This window comes from Pteropus medius, unplaced genomic scaffold (assembly GCF_902729225.1).
Source record: "Pteropus medius unplaced genomic scaffold, Ma_sr-lr_union100, whole genome shotgun sequence".
NCBI lineage: Eukaryota > Metazoa > Chordata > Mammalia > Chiroptera > Pteropodidae > Pteropus > Pteropus medius.
The window spans coordinates 6,700,736-6,717,242 of record NW_024354875.1 but is presented as its reverse complement, the minus strand read 5'-3'; the positions used below and the strand labels follow the sequence as shown (position 1 = coordinate 6,717,242).

Below are 16,507 nucleotides of genomic sequence, written 5' to 3'. Positions count from 1 at the left end.
ATCGATCTGGGTTATTTGACCTTTCCAACTTTTGTTTTTCCTTGTGTAAAAGAGGGAGAAGAGACTCTTGACAGTGGTAGAGTTGAGACCAGATAAAGTTAAGTGTGTAAAGTGTTTGATATTGTGCCTGGTGCACAATAAGCATTCAATAAATAGTAACTATTAGTTATTGCCTTGTTTTTATGAACATTGTTGTTTTGTTGCTCTTCATATTTTCTTGCTGCCGTTGATTTTGCTGTTGGTGATTTCCTCTTGATATGCGAGGATGCTGATATCTTCCCAGCCCCTGAAGGGATGCACATGGTAACAATTATGCACTGCTTAGCCCAGTAGGGATTCTCTCTAGCACTAGGAAAAGAGAGAGGGCAGCTGGTGCTTGAGAGTAAATTTGGGGGTCCTTTAGCCCCTCTCAAAAACCATACAGAAGAGGCAGAAGACTTATATTCTAGGGACGAAAGTGACCTGGGAATAGGTAGGCTGCTTCCAAGTCTGTAGTTATTTCTGATTGCCCAGTACATGACCCTTTTTTTTTTTCAGTGCTAATTATGGTTATGGAAGACTTAAGTGTTTTATTTCTATAAATCAAGGGTCAAAGGAATAAATATGGTGACGAAAAGACAAGAAATATTCCTAAATCATATATATGAGAAAAACCTTAAGCAAGCATTAGGTAGTGGTCTATTAGAGGATGTTGCATTCTACAAGCATATAGCATGATCATATATTTACAATTCATTATTTCTTACCTGGGTTGACTGTGGAAAGTAATGATCTCCTCTTTTGGCTCCATACTGCTTGCTCCGTAGTCACTGCCTCTGGTTTTCCAGAATGAAGAGTCCAAAGTTGTCCAGAAATAACATTTATTAATCAACAATAAAACACGCAATAGAAAAGGCCTTATAAATAAAACTATATATTTATAATGCTTTATTTTTTTTTGCTTCAGTACTCCACAAAACACTACAGACAGTAACAAAATAATTCAATAAATATTAAAAACTTTCAAGAGAATAATAAGACACTCTTTATCATATGTGAGCATCAACAATCCCACAGCCATTAGATACACTATTAAACACTATCATAGATATCTTTCTTAAATAAGGAATATAATTACTTTTTTTTATCCAGAAGTCATAACATTTACACAGATCAATACACAAGAGAACAACTCAGAGTAAGTGAAGCAGACATCCCAGTGAAATGGAATCATCTGCCTGTATATCATGTAAAGATATTACAGTGTTAACGGGATAGAAGTCAACACACTAAAGAGAACTGTTGGGGTGTCCTGGGGGCGGGAGGAGTGAAAGTAGGGCATTTAATGAAGCTGCTTACATATTTTCCATTGCTCTCTTAGCAATATGCTCCCTTCCCTTTTCTGCCTTTTCTTGGTTGAGGTATTCCAGCACTTTCATTAACAGATCTTCATCCAAGTACTGTCTGTTTGGGGTATCATCATTCTTCGGGGCCCCCACAGGAAGCCTTTTGCTTACCGAGGCCAGTTTGTCAGTCTCTGGAGAGCTGCCTTGATTTAAATGCTCTTTGATGGCCTGCTCGATTTGGTTCTCCTCCTGTAGGTCATCTTCAGATGAGACTGGGCCGGGAACTCGCTTCATCTGGTTTGAATTAATGATGTCAGGGTATTTAACTAGCATCCTGGCCAGGTACTCTCCTAATTCTTGATCCTTGTCGTTCAGGTTTTCATATGCCATTTGCCTGTTTTCAACATCTGGCATCCAGGTACCTTTTGAAAGTTGATTTGCTTTAGATCTTCCAGGACCATAAGGGAGTCTCGGCAGAACCTTCTCTCGGTTATACTGACCAGGAAAATATGGAAGCTTTTGATTGGCATCACTCTCCATCCCTAAAAGATTTAAAACGTCCTCAACACTGAGTCCATCTGGTAGGGCCTCTATCACAGCACGAGCAGGTGTTTTAGGGTAGCCATTCTTGGAAAGCATCTTATTTTGGAACATACCTGGATGGTCTAAGTCAACCTCTGAGATATCATCTAGGTCAATGGGAAGTTCAAGCTCCTGCTCTGGTTCCACTGATCCATTTGGCTTCTCTCCAGTTTTGAGCATGTCGATTAAGTCTTCAGGGGGTATCTGTAAATTCCTTGAAATTTCAATCAGCTGATAAATAGACTGAGAATCAAGTGGTTTCTCAAAAAGCCTGGTTGCTCTTTCCCCGTTTTGCCCATTCTGTGACCTCCCACTTCCTGCGGCATTCACTAACCTTTTCAGATAGGCAATTACTTTGGAGACATCATCTGAGAGTTGATCTTTACTCTCTTTCCGGAGATCTTCATCCTGGAGGCCCAGCTGCCCTGAACGCTTCATTTCGTCATTGATTTGTTCATTTTTTTCTGTATTCTCTTTGCTGTCCCTTACCTCTTCCTGGGTCTGACTTTCTATTTTTTCCTCTACTGGGTTCCAATCTTCTCCCCCAACTACATCTTCATAGGCAATGTTGTTGGCCTTATAGATGTCATCTTCATCATCTGTGTAAAGTTTTTGCTCCTCGTCAACCCTCTCACGCTTCTGGTTGTTTGATCCCGTCAGTTTCCCCAGCTCTTGGAAGACAGACTCCAATGTAGCAAGACTTTGAGGAGTGTATTGTTCCTCCACGATTTCATTTGTGCGTTTGAAGGGGTTGTCCCTGGAATTCTCTTCATACATAGGAGGGAATCGCATGTGCTTGAGTTTTCTCTCGGGCCACTGTTGAGTCTCATAATCAGCTGGCATGTCAATTGGAAAGTTCTCTGAATTCAAGGCATAAGCTTTGTTTTCTTTCAGTGCAGACTGAGGCTCGTTTTCAGCCTGTCTCAAAGCTTCAAGTATTATCCTCATCCACTCATCTTCACTCAGGGAATCCCTTGAACTTTCTGGCAAGTGACTTTCATCACCATTTTCTTTTTGCTGAAGGGGAACAGAGACACCTTGGTAGGAATTATAGTCTGGGCTGCTTTCTTCTTTGCGAGCTTGTTGTCGGAGCTTTTCTATATACTCCAAAGCCCTAATCATTTCAGGACTGGGAAACCTTTGGACATTTTCCAATCTGAGGTCCGGTTCCTTCTGAAGTAGTTGGTTTCGATGAAATGAAGCTGCTTCAGCTCCAAAGATGAGGAAAATTAAAGGGATGAGAAACAGGGCTGCTCCAAGCTGATGACTCTTAGCTTCTGCCATGTTTGAAAGATTTCCTTAAAAATAGAAAACATGATTTAATACAAATGAAGCAGACTAGAAGAACCATATCAAAAGAAGTAATTGACCATCAAGGGGCCGGGAACATAGCAGAGATTACTTCACGTTAAACTTAGGGTGACTCTTTTTAAATCCATAAGTATTTCTTACATGATCTTCACAAGCTAACCATAGGAATCTAGCAAAATTGTTACCTCTTTGCATCAAATTTGCATGGCATTCATTTGGTTAAGATAATAACAAAAACACTAATACAAGGTTTCTCTAATTTTATTTTTTAATTTACAAAAACATGTAGTTTGCTTTCAGTATGCATTGTTTCCATTTAATAAAGACTTTCAAAAAATGAGTTTTAATTATCTTCTGTAGCATTCCTATTGAAATCACTGGGAAGATTAGTTGGCTGAATTTAAAACATGCATGAGAGAGAGAGAGAGAGAGAGAGAGAGAGAGAGTGAGAGAGACTAAATTATTTCATAAGGTTGCATAAAAAAAATGTGATTTATTTCCTAAACTGACAATCTAATTTTATTATAGAAATGCAACAGCAGTGACATTATTATGTATGATAAAGTGCTAATGCCTATCATATTACCTTGTGGTTGAGTAGAACTCACATACATTTTTCAGAAATAACTTATTCTCACCCTGATATGAGATTCAACTATCAATTTTGGAAACTGTATACATTAACAACCTCCACAACATGAACATTCTTAGGTCCCAGCTAGTAGGCTAACCTAATGAAGTTTCTTTCTGTCTAAACATATTAAAATAATAAATTAACCTGTTTTAAAATATCTGTGCTCCACATTTCTTCTAATAATCTTATTGTCAGTGTCTTGCAAATAGCAATCGTGGTTAAATTTTCCATCAGCCCTCAAGAGTGTATAGTAAATAATAACAGATGCTACAGAGAGAACATAAGTTTACTTAACCAGTCTATTTCTGAACTTATGTGTGTTCAGATTCAGCTTGACTTATGTCTATGTTTATTTTGGTATGGACCTGTGAAATCTTAAGTGACTCATACTGTTAAAGAATCTTAAAATAACCACTATGAAACTCCTAATTTAGATATACACAGACGATGTGTTGAATTCCTTCTACTTAAAAATCTTCATTCATTTTTTTCCCACTGCCTTATTCACATATGAATTAACACAGAGATTATTAGTTCTTATATGTTTTACATTTGGCATTACTAACATTGAACAATGATTTTAATACTTGAAATTTTGTTACAAATAAAATAAATGTAAAGGAAGTTTATAAGTCTGTCAATGATATCTTACCTGAATCATGGTTTTGTGATATATAAGCTCTTGGGTACAAGTTTCTGTTAGCTTAAATGTCAGTTGCAGAAATCATCATTGTTTACTCGGTCATATTGGTATTTAAGTAATGTTTCAGTTTTTAGTGCCCATAAATGATTGTAGTTATAGAAATTTCTTTAGAACAGATGCATATTTTTATTTAGATGATTAACCAGGCTACTTAATTTACTAAAAGAAAAATCTCTAAAAACATGTCAGAGAAAACGTCTACAATATTTACTATGAATCAATGTTTACTAAAAGAAATTTTATTCATAAATATTGAAGTCTAAATAAAACTACATCATACATTTTTATATTACTTCAGAATTAATTTAGGTTTGGTAATATATTTTCAACATTGGCACTTGAAATAGTGATTTTAAGAACCTTAGTAAACTTATTTTCTTTTAAACCATTATCCTGAAACATTCCTAACATATGACTTATGTACTTATATTTAAAATTGTTATCTTGTAGGTGGGCTTTGCTGTGGAGTTGGGGCAGAATACTCAATGCAGTTATTTAAAACTCAGCCTAACAAGTGCTACCTTTCAGTCATTTGTAAGGTTCAGTTTGAATGACATAGTTATTGCCTTTGAGTAAGACTCAGAGATTTTTTTCTCAGATAACTGCTCTTCTAAATAGTGAAGATGGTTTCAACAGCTCCGATATCCTATATAGGGTTTGGACTAAAGCCTCATAACTTAAGATTTCTTTTCTATCAAAATTAGACTTTGAGCATTGACAAATAAAGGTGAGTATACCTAATTTGAGCAATTCAACTAGTTAGGATACAGAAAAAGGAAACATTTGCCCCATTCAAAATTTTTAGCAAAATATTATACAACCTTTTTCAATTAAAGCATAATAATAATAGTTTATACAGTTATGTATGTTTCATCATGTGTTCAAAATTATCATCTCTCTGTAATTCATGGTCCTATTCAACCTACAACCCAAGATAATATTTCATCCTAAAGAAAGAAGCTTGTATTCAAGATCATTCTAACCATACTTTCCTGGGACTAAAATTAGGAAATAATAATGTAAACCCTTTCAGACTATACCAATTCAGAAAATTATTTTACATAGGTAGTTAATTTTGAGCTCTTGCAAGGTAAATGTCAGAGAAAAAAAAAATAGTTCCAAAATTGGCTGCCTCTATGACTAATATGTTTAACAGCCTTTGAATCACTGAAAACCTACTGTGAAAAATATTAAGCATGTAAATTATATCCCTGGCTTTGTATCTGGTTCTTGGGGAAAAATCAATACATTAAGGAAAGAATAAATATATCTCGGGTTTGGTTAACTTTACATTAATATGTGTATTGATACTAAATTTTTTAACTTTTTCACGCTTCTTACATATGACTACCTAAATAACATGGTAAATAAACATCCAACAAGTTGTATAAATCACAGATTCAATCACCTATGTACATTGGCTGATGAGCAGCAGGTTGCTATTCAGTTATTCTATAAATATAAGCTTGTCAAACGATATTTTTCTTCTCTGCTAGGAATTAAGACAAGAACAAGCAATTTAGAACTTTCCAGTAAATCAAAGGGAAAAGCAGTCTTACCTCTTTTTTATATGGCAGAGAAGGTCCACAGCATGCTCCTCCCGGTCCGCCGGATGAGCTGTTCGGCCGTTTCAGGACCCCGGACAGCTCCTCGGCTTATAGGGAGCCGCGGCGCCTGACTCTGCACTGCCACACTGACGTCACCGTGCTCAGCCACAAACCAGAACGCAAGCGAGCTTTTTCAAAGAACCCGAGAGAAAATAATCACTTTATATATTAAAAAAAAAAAAAAATGCTGCCTGCTTACGCCACCTGTCTTTTTGTGGCAAAAATTGCAGTTTTCTTTTTCCTTTATACAAAGTCTTTGAGGCTTGAAATAAAACGCTCTGCACAATTTCCCTCATAAAGAAAGAAATCTGCCAGACAGACATGGCTAATTGCAGTATAATCTCATCTATGTTCTAATATCTTGTGATAGGGTTTTTTTTGTTGCTGTTTTTATTGTCGTCATTACAGAAAGTTTTACAGACAAGGATTTTTTCCTTCATGCCCACAAAAATTATATTACTATTCCCTGATATACTCCAAGAGGAACGGAAGACACATTACAAATATAGAAAGTCATATTTCATAACACCACAAGCAGCATTGTTTTAAAACTCATATTTATTTGAATAAAAAAGAAAGATTTCTCTTTTTTATATGAGAGTAAACTCCAAAGACTTGAAATTTTGCTTTAGAACTTCAATATAATTTTGAAATGGATATTTCTAAGATTTCAGGTCTAACAGTTAATAATTCTATATGAATCCGTTGGTATCTTTTCTCAAAAAGAGAAGCTCAGAAGTTGAGTATTAATGAAATTACTTCCACTAAGGAAAAAAAATTATTTCACTGTTACAAATAGAATGTGACACATATATAATTGGAATTCTTTAGCAATTGAGAGGAAGTTGGACTATAAATATTTTTTCTCCCGTTGAATCTAATAAATTGAATACCTTCCATAAATGTGACCAATCTAGGGAATAACATAGGAGTTAACTCACAACCTCATGATCATTGCTATGCTCTGCCAGGTAACTTGATTATATATTTTAATAATTTATATAAGTATAAATTTTAACTTTATTTTATTAAAAATGTGAGTTTTCTAAAAACTATATAATTTAAAATACACTTTAAGCATGCAAAGGAATCTCGTAATTTACGAGATCTCTTTGTGTCTCTGTTAATGAATAATCAGCCACTGATTTATTCATTCAATAAGCTGCAATGCCTATTAAGTGTTAGATACAAAGATCGACGACATATAGAAAGATATGTAATGATATATATCATATATCATATATATGTACATATATGTGTGTATGGTGTGTGTGTGTGTGTGTGTGTGTGTGTGTGTATGCCTTTTAAGGATCCTTTAGTTTAGTGGAGATGACAGATAGATTATTTTGATATAAGTTGGAAAGCACTAAGAAAAAGGTTAGCCAGCAGTGTTTGGGGAGATTTGTGGAAAGCTGCTTGGTCAATCTAGAAATTCAGGGGGAAAATTCACAGAGGAAAAAAAAAAAGCCTCCTAGTAAAAGAAGCTTGAGCTGAGATTTTTTCATTATCAGGTTTTATTAAAATGATATCTAAGTATGCTAGATAAAGCACAGTACTCTTGAACTCCTGAAGAAAATAAGAATAATTTAAAACCTTGGGGGGAAAAACAATCTTGGGAAAAGGGGCCCTTGATTCTTCTTCTTTGCTCTCCTGGAGAAGATATTTGATTTTCCTAAATGACCAGGAGACCACCTATGGATTAACATGGAACTTATTTGGGGTCAGATTGGAGTCCTACAGCCAGTTCACCCAACATACTCATGCGAAATGGATTTTAGAGCCTAGTCAAGTGCTAGCCTGCAGAGACCTGAGTAAAGCCCATTTCTCGAGCACCATCCCGGTTCATTTGCTGATATCTTTGTTAGTTTTACACACGTGATAACATTTTCCTAAGTTTTGACAAAGGCCACTCTGAGGCTGACCTAATTCGATTTCCAGTACTTCTCTGTGGACAGTTGAACTAACCAGTATCAACTCAACCTCAGAAAATTCCACAAGATGACTCTTAAAGGGTTGAGGTCATTCTCAACAGCCCTCAGAAAAGTCACTCTTGATCTGGTTAGTTCACATATATGGAACTGAACATTTTGGCAAAGACCAGAAGCTATATTCCTGTAAGGCTCCAAAATCAACCTCTTTTTTGAGAATGAATTTAATCATCCAAAATCTAAATAAAACCTTATTCAAAAACTCCAAGTGGAAGCGAAATGTAAGAAGGCAGCTAAAGGGGTGGGTAGAGCAACAAGCCATATGTGGTACTGAATTCCCACTTACATAGCAAGACACTGTGATAAATACCTATCATTCACTGAGCTCCATTTTGTTCCAAGCACTGTACCTAGAACTTCAGCAACTTAATTTATTCTTCACAATAACTATAATGGATAGATACTCTTATCTCTGTTTTGCAGATGAAGAAACTGAAATTCATAAATAAGTTAGTTGGTCACTGTTCCCTCGCCCATAATTGGTAGAGATAAGATTTGAACTTAGTTCTTTCTAAAGATATTTCCATAATAAAGACTATGATTAAGGCACTCTGCTAGGTGATAGGAATATGGAAATGATCCATTTATTAAAGATCCACGTCTAGAATGTAGACACTTTGACAAAAATCCTCAGGAGTCTTCCCATTTGCTTTTTGTGGTTACTGCCCTGATAGCATAGACCCCAGACTCCCATCTAGGGCAGCAAAAATGGAAAACAAGTGCCAACATTAGATCACTTCCTTGATGCTACGAGACATATTAGAATGTTTTTCAAACAAGAGGGTAGTTATTGACTTTGGAAAATTCTATTCACCAGCGGCCTGTATTTTATAGATTTTTCAGTGAGTTATATTTAGTATATCTCTAGAAGTCATTAATTTGTTGCCAATAGTTATTTGTTCTAGAGGAAACTATTTTCTCTACTAGAAATCTACTTGGAGAAGTTAAAATGCAATCTATATATAAAAAAAAAAAACCTTTTTGTTGATGTGAAATCTTTTAGAGCATGTTGTATAATACATTAAAGATAACCTATGAATCTTTTTATTGTTAATCCTGAGATAAATTTTGTAAATGTTCTTTACAGAATTTTAATTTTCTGTTAGTTCTAAATTATAAACTATCATTGCCTCCAAGAAACAAAGCTCTATATCTCGGACATTTTCAAAATAACCACGTACTGTGTATGATAATAGTTTTTACTAAATTAACTTACATCCTCACCATGGTGCTGTTAAGACCAAGCCAATCAGTTACAATTTCAATCTTAGCAATTAGAATGGGCTAATGTATTTTTATAATCATATTTTTAAATCTTGGTTATTTTATTCTTTGTTATTCAGTTTCGTATTTTATTTAGACCAGATTTTGATTTTTCTGTCATTTGTATGAGCAATCCTCTACCTTAGTAATCTTTCAGTTTGAAAAGAATCTCTTTCACTCCATTTCACTTCTCATTTGGTTTCAATTTATATGAAAGCAATTAAGATCCAGAAAGCAAATATATCTTCTTTCCCTTGTTTTCTCCATCTCCTTCTTCCCTGTCTCTAACTCCATCTCTCATTATCTCTTCCTTGGAAGACAAGACTCTCAGGGAAGAGTCCAGTCTGGAGTATGTAGGATCTGAGGTTCTCTAGCATTCAGTTGGGGGAGGGGTGGGGTGGGAGTGGGGGAGGGGGAGGGGGTTCTGCACTGCCTTTCTCAAGCCCCTGAAGGCCTGGGCTACTTTTCTTTTCATCTTCTTTTTTTTTTAATTGTTCATTTCTCACCTGTCTGCCTTCCTTTCCTTCATTTTACTTTTCTTTCTTTATACTCCTTGTTTACTCTTCACCTCCCTGATGAATTGCTTCCAAAATTTACTTAATCTCTTTTCTTTTAGTTAGAGTACACTTTCTTTATTAATAAATGTTCCTGTCATAAGAGGACTTTAAAGAAAAAAAATCTCACTATCAAAGAAGAATGAAATGTTTTTCCACTTCCCTTGCAAAGGCAGAGCCTGCCAAATTGCTGTTCAGAGGACATATAAATCAGAAACTGGGTCCACTTAATACTTTAACTGCCTAGTTTCCCAGATGAAATCCACTAGGAGGCAGGAACTTCATTTTCTACCACTGTACCCTCATGCCTAGCCCAGCACCTTGGACATAATGGCTGGCCCAAAATATGTCATGTTGGATTAATGTTTTCTCATTTCTACTGTAAAAGCTTCACATACTCCATCTTGGATTTTTTAATACTTTCAAAGTGTCCTTATGCAAATGAACTGCCTTTATTCATTTGAGCTTCAGACACTGCTAGGATATTATGTTAAATTTTTGTAAGAAAATTTTCTTTCACTATAGGAGCACTATATATTTTTCTACCCTTTCTCATTTTGTAAAACATTTTCCTGATATTTGAGTTAGAATATGAAATTACACACGAAGTAAAATGAGCTGTTTATAATTCTAGTATTTGTTTGTTCTTTGTAATTATTATTTTATTTTTACTTTTATCAAGGTACCATATTACCAATGGCCCTAAATGGACTAGACAACATTTAAGATTCTTTCTAATTCTTGGATAGTGTGCCTCTTTTCTGTGTGAAATAGGAGTCAGCTGTGGTATTATTTTTGCCTTTGTTGGCTAGGTACTAAAATATGATCTTTCTCATAAACCTTCAGTGAAGACCACTTAAGCCAAATGAATTTAGGCTATCTTCTTCATTGCCTTTGGATTCTGGAACCATCTGGTGCCTGGAGGAAAAGAAAGCAGCATTCTCTTAATCTAATACCATGCATATTTGAGCATCTGCTCCCTCATTGGTTTCAGAGAGAAGGAAGTTTACACACTAGGAGTTAATTACTTTGTTTAAAACAGCACTAAATGTCTCAATCTTTTAGATTCTTCAGGCATAATTGTTTTATGAATCAATGTTTTCAGTATTTACATGCAAATATTTTAATAAGGATATTTTCTGTTTGGAAATGACCCAACTACACACTCCTCCTCCTTTTCATCAGAAGCCCAGGGAGATGTAGGAAAGTCTTCAAGGTGAGAATTAAGCATCTTCGTGGTTAAGTTTAGCATTTTGTGTCCAGGGCTCCCACTGACTCACCAGATGACTTTCACAGTTCACTTTGTAGGGATTTTGGAGTGCTATTTTGGCAAAATGAATATCTCATTTCTGGAGGTAGGGCACTTGCATGTATAATATGAGGTAGGGGAGCTGAGAAAAGGTTCCTAACCTAAAACCTTCCCCCCCAAATCCAGCCACTGGGTCTGTATTACACATCACAGGCAATTTTTTTTTTCTTGGAATTTTTGGTACAGAGATCAGGAATGAGTCAAATCATCTAATTACTTTGACTGAAAAAAGAAAGATATTCTACAGCACGGGTAATTTAGAGGACATGTTAGAGCAGCGATTCTCAAAGGGTATTCCCAGATTACCAGCGTTAGCATTACCTGGGAACTTGATGGCAACATACATCCTCAGACCCCACCTTGATCTCTTGAGTCAGAAACTCTGGAAATGGGTCCTAGCAATGGGGGACTGGGGGTTGGCTAGAAACCCTCCAGGTGATTCTAATGAATGCTGAGGTTTGAAGACCACAGAGTTATAGCATAAGAAGAGGAGTCTTAGAGAAGGGCTATCGGGTGGACCCTGAGACTCTTCAAAGGCCAGGACAAAGACCCCAGAATAGAGTTAAGAACCTTGACAATGGGGAAAGTCCAGTGAAAAATGAAGTCAAAAGGAATAAAGAGTGACATGACCGACTAATTTATAGGATTGCTTTGTAGGTTCCTTAACAACTTTTGGAGGGTCTTTAATAACTTTGAAGTGCTTAGATATTTAAGCTCCCACAAAGTAAACATTAGCAGAATGAAACATACCTGTACCGCAGGTCCTTTCTGAGTACAGGCACCTGGAGAAGTTGCTTCAGCAGCTTCAAACATATGGAGAAATGAAATAGTCCCAGCATTGCTGCCATAAGGCTTAGAACTGGGAGCAGTGACGCCAGGGGTCATTTCAATATATCACGTCTGGTATAAAGAATACTAAAAATTTGACTATTTAAAACAAATCACATCAATATTATAGTAAATTGCTTCCTTATCTCCATCAAAAGATACAGTATTTCCATGCCTTTCTTAGATAGCCTAATGAAACACTAGTTCTTTTTTCCTTTTCTTACATCTTTGAATTTTTCACATATCAAAACAGTATTAAATGTAAAACCAAATTTAAACGTGAATAAATACATTTGACCTTTTCCTATACCTTTCTTAGAGACTTGCTCACTAGCCTAGTATTTATTCTTATTAACTAGGAAAAGCTATTGATATTTGTAAAGAACATCTCTTCCTCAAATTATAAAGACTTTTATTTTGTTGATTTTTGCATAGATACAGATGGAATTCTCTGAGTACAAACTAGCTCATAGATTGTTATGATTGGAAGGTATAAAAAATGTCACATATCTAACCTAGTCTTTTGCTTTTATCTACTCTACCACGTTCCTGACAGCCTCCTGCCATATACTTAAATGCCTCCAATGAAAAGCAACTCAGTGCCTTCATGTGCCACCTGTTCTCTCTTTGGACAAGTTTATTCTCAAATATTTTTTTTCCTTATATTGGACTGAAATATGACTCCTTGTGGCCTTCAACATGGATCACAGTTCTAAACTCCAGGGCTATGTGGAGCTAGTCTCAGTCCTCATGCCGCAACTCAGTCTGCTTTTTGTAAGTGAAATAGTTCAATTAAATTTTCTTTGTGAGTCATGGTTCTGGGCCCCATCTCCAAAGCACATTTTGTGGCTTAATTCAATTTAAGACTCTCAAACAGAGTGGACATCATCCCAGTCTCTTTGTCTAGAAAGTCTCCCCACCCCCACATGGCTGGCTTTTCCCAGTCAACCTCTTACTTCAAAGGAAGCTCACTCATCATTTCCTCAGGAGAACCTTCTCTGACATCCCTGACATAGCAGATTCTCTCCAGAATAGTCTATCATGGACCACCTATGTCTCCTGGTTGGTCTTAATGCTATTGTGATGTAGCATTTAATTATGATATTCTTGGATTACTCTCTTCCCAGTTGGCTGTCATCTCTTGGAGAACATGAGGTCAAGGATATGTTTTGTTTCTTTTACCCTACACCTTAAAGCCACTAAACCAACCTTAAAAATAATAATATACACAAATAAACATATCAAGACCCAAGCTGACCACATTTCCTCTCAATCTCCTACTCCTCCTCAAGGTCCTTATGTAATCACTTATAATCTCTGACCCTCAGTTTCAACGATGAAATCATTATCGCTCAGTTCATTCCTGTACCTTTCCCCTCTCCATTCCTTCACCCGTGTCCTTCCTCAACTATTGTAATTCTTCCCAGTTTCTCCTTTCTTATTTATCCATTTTCACAGCCTCTTCACATCTTCTTATATTCGGTCTAAGAATCTCTCCCCAGCCTCTCCAGTTGCTCAAAAAAGCTTATTTATATTAATTTCCTACTAAGTACAAACTGTGAGTCTTGATCCTTAAAAACAGAATAGCAAATTATCTTTGAATATTTTTCCAATATGAGTCTACCCTGCTCAACTGATAGCAACTGGATTAATAGTACCGAATAATAGTACTGATAATTTTTAGCAATGAAAATAATTCTTCAAATGATGACATTTTTCGAAATTTTGTGTTACACTGTAGTTCAACCTTGAGTAAGACTTAATCTTCATTTTTGGATCTAAAACTATTGGTTGTATAGTCACAACTCCCTCCTCGTCTTCCCATCTGCAAGAATGCTGTATTTAATGACAATTTTTTTTTTTATTTTAAAAATATTTTAGTTCTACAGTAAAACGTGCCTCAGAACAATTTCAACAGACAGCAGCGATGTACATCAGAAGGCAGAATACCACTGGCTTTTGTCTGGCTGTGTGGCCTCAGGCAAATTATTCAACCTCCTTGGGCCTCAGTTTCTTCATTTGCCAAAGGTGGGTAACATTACTTAGACTGAGTGCCTCTGAGAGTTGCGGCAAGAATTCAATTTTACTACAGTCAGGGAAATGCTTTGGAAAGTTTGAAGCCTTCTGTAGAAGTATTGCCTGCTTATTATTCACCTCCCAACCCTGGGAAGTCACTAAAACGGGTTTGCAATAATTGCATTTTAAAATTGTAACAACCTAAAAAAACATTTCCTTTATACCAGGTGATTAGGTTTGATTTCTGGACGCCAACGCAAGGCAAGTCATTTGCAAAATCCCCTCGGTCAGAATGAAGGGAAAAAACCTAAGTGCGTAATTGCTGGAAGCAAGTTCCGCCCTCCGGCCAGTGGAGGTGGAGTTTCTTCTCGAAGGCTGTTTCTAGCACGAATTGCCTTGACTTCAGCCTGGTGTGGCGTCAGACGGTGCATTTAAAGTCAAAACACACAGGGCTGTAAGGAATAAGACGTGAGTGAGTCATGGTCCGCTGAGGCTGAGAGGTGAGCGCGAATCTGCAGCACATATGAATGAAAACAGAACACCACATTTCAGGCCCGCAGCCGCCTCCTCAGCCGAAGGCCAAGTCCACGGTTTAATCATCAGTTTCTCCACACAGCCTGCAGGAAGGGGCACGGTGGAAGCAATTTGCACATTATGCATTCATAGAGACGCAGCCATTCATTACATTCATCCCCTGGCTCTGTCCTAATGAGTCTCAGGAATAACGCTGAAATGTCAGGATGCTTTGGCGTCTTTTCCTGATGGGAAAATTACCTGAAGCTAGTGACGCAGACAAAGCAGCAGCAGTGTTTCAGAGAATCTAGGAGAGAGGCCTCCCCTGCAGACCGTGGAGTGACTGCCATCCCTAAGGCTCTCAGCCCCCTTGGCCACTGAGCCAGCTAGAGCGCTCTGTGCCAACAAGACTCTTCTGAGCCTCCTTTGGGCATTTATTTCCTGACCTCAACTCTGAAATCTCTAAATTACCTATGTCTGTGTCACTGAGTATCCATTAGCTGAAGTAGGATTGGGGATCTTCTAACAATAGCGATCAAAAGCCAAGGATATAAAATCCTGATTTCTGCCTATAAAGGTGAATTTCTTCCTAGCGAGCCATACTTCATTATTCTTCCTTTTAGCCAAAAGTCAAGAATCATCCATGTATTAAAAAGAGCAAGAGGCAGTTAATGGACAAGTTCTGGTCCCAGATTCCCTGAGTTTGAACCCTGCCTCTGCCACATACTAGCTGTGGAGGCCTGATCAGGTTATTCCTTTTGTGCCCTTGCTTCCTTCTCCATAAAATAGAAATCATAATAGTAGGTACAGCAAAGGGTTTTGTGTGAATTCAACCAGAACAATAAAGCATTCAATAAACATAGTATTATTATGATTAGCAAACATTTACTGGATATTTTCCTTGTGCCAAGCATTGCATTAGGCATCAATGGTATAATGCAGATAAGATTGAGGGGCTTGCCACATGGAGTCTAGTGGGGGAAAATATCTATACACATGTAAATGCAATAGGCTGGGATAAATGTGCATGCAGAGAGCAGCGGGTGGAGAGAGACCATGATTAATCCTGCATAGGAGGTCTGGAGAAGATTTTGGAGATCGGGAAAACTTTGAACTTGGCTAAGGTGCATGGAAGCTGCCAGCAGAAGAATAGAAGCAGTTGCTTCATCCCGACCTCTCAGGCAGACTGGATCTTTCCACGGACTTTCTTCAGTTGCGACCCACAGGATATGCGGCTGTTCTGGAGATTCACCACTGGGCGCAGGGCCTCCCTCCCACACCTGTCTCCTCCAGAAGACTCTGCATGTCCCAGGATGTAGCTGTGTCTCCCAAACTCAAAGATACTAAGGCCAGAAAGAGAATGGATCTATGACGAGAACAAAAAAGGGACTTGTCAAAGGCCAGGATATTCTGTAATATCAGAATATTCTGGACTTTGAACCTTGGAATTAGGATCTCATAATTTTTACCAAAGGCCACACTAAGACTTTTTAGGAATTATTGGATAGGAAAAGGTAACATAGGAAAATAAAAGACATAGTATAATTATCATAGCTAATATTTATTTAGTTTATTAAATGCCTTATTGATGATTACTATATCTTTACAATTAATCTATTAGGTAGGAAATAGTATATGTTGAACTATATGAAATCGCCATTTTTCGATCAAAAATCACGACTCAAACTAATATCACCATTATGCGATGAGAAAATAGAAGCTCAGAGAGTGCCATGAATAGATACAAGTGACCCGTGGTCGAACCACTGGGGTTTAATTTCTGGCTGTGCCTTATAATATCTCTTAGCCTTATAGCAATGTCAGGATTACATGAATCGCTATAATAAATATAAAGTGCCTGGCATATTATAATT

At 36.9% G+C, this 16,507-nt stretch overlaps 1 protein-coding gene across 1 annotated transcript; it reads right to left on the bottom strand.

Annotated features, from left to right (window-relative positions):
* Nucleotides 1–843: 843 nt before the first annotated feature.
* SCG2 (secretogranin II) lies at nt 844–6,230 on the bottom strand. Its single transcript, XM_039855258.1, has 2 exons — nt 6,115–6,230; nt 844–3,205 (listed from the first exon to the last, which is right to left on the bottom strand). The coding sequence occupies exon 2, from the start codon at nt 3,189–3,191 to the stop codon at nt 1,335–1,337; it is 1,857 nt and encodes a 618-aa protein (XP_039711192.1). The 5' UTR covers nt 3,192–3,205; nt 6,115–6,230; the 3' UTR covers nt 844–1,334.
* Between the last annotated feature and the right edge of the window lie 10,277 nt (nt 6,231–16,507).

Excerpts from the sequence above, each read along its gene's own strand:
- SCG2 (XM_039855258.1), bottom strand. The coding sequence starts at position 3,191 with ATGGCAGAAGCTAAGAGTCATCAGCTTGGAGCAGCCCTGTTTCTCATC.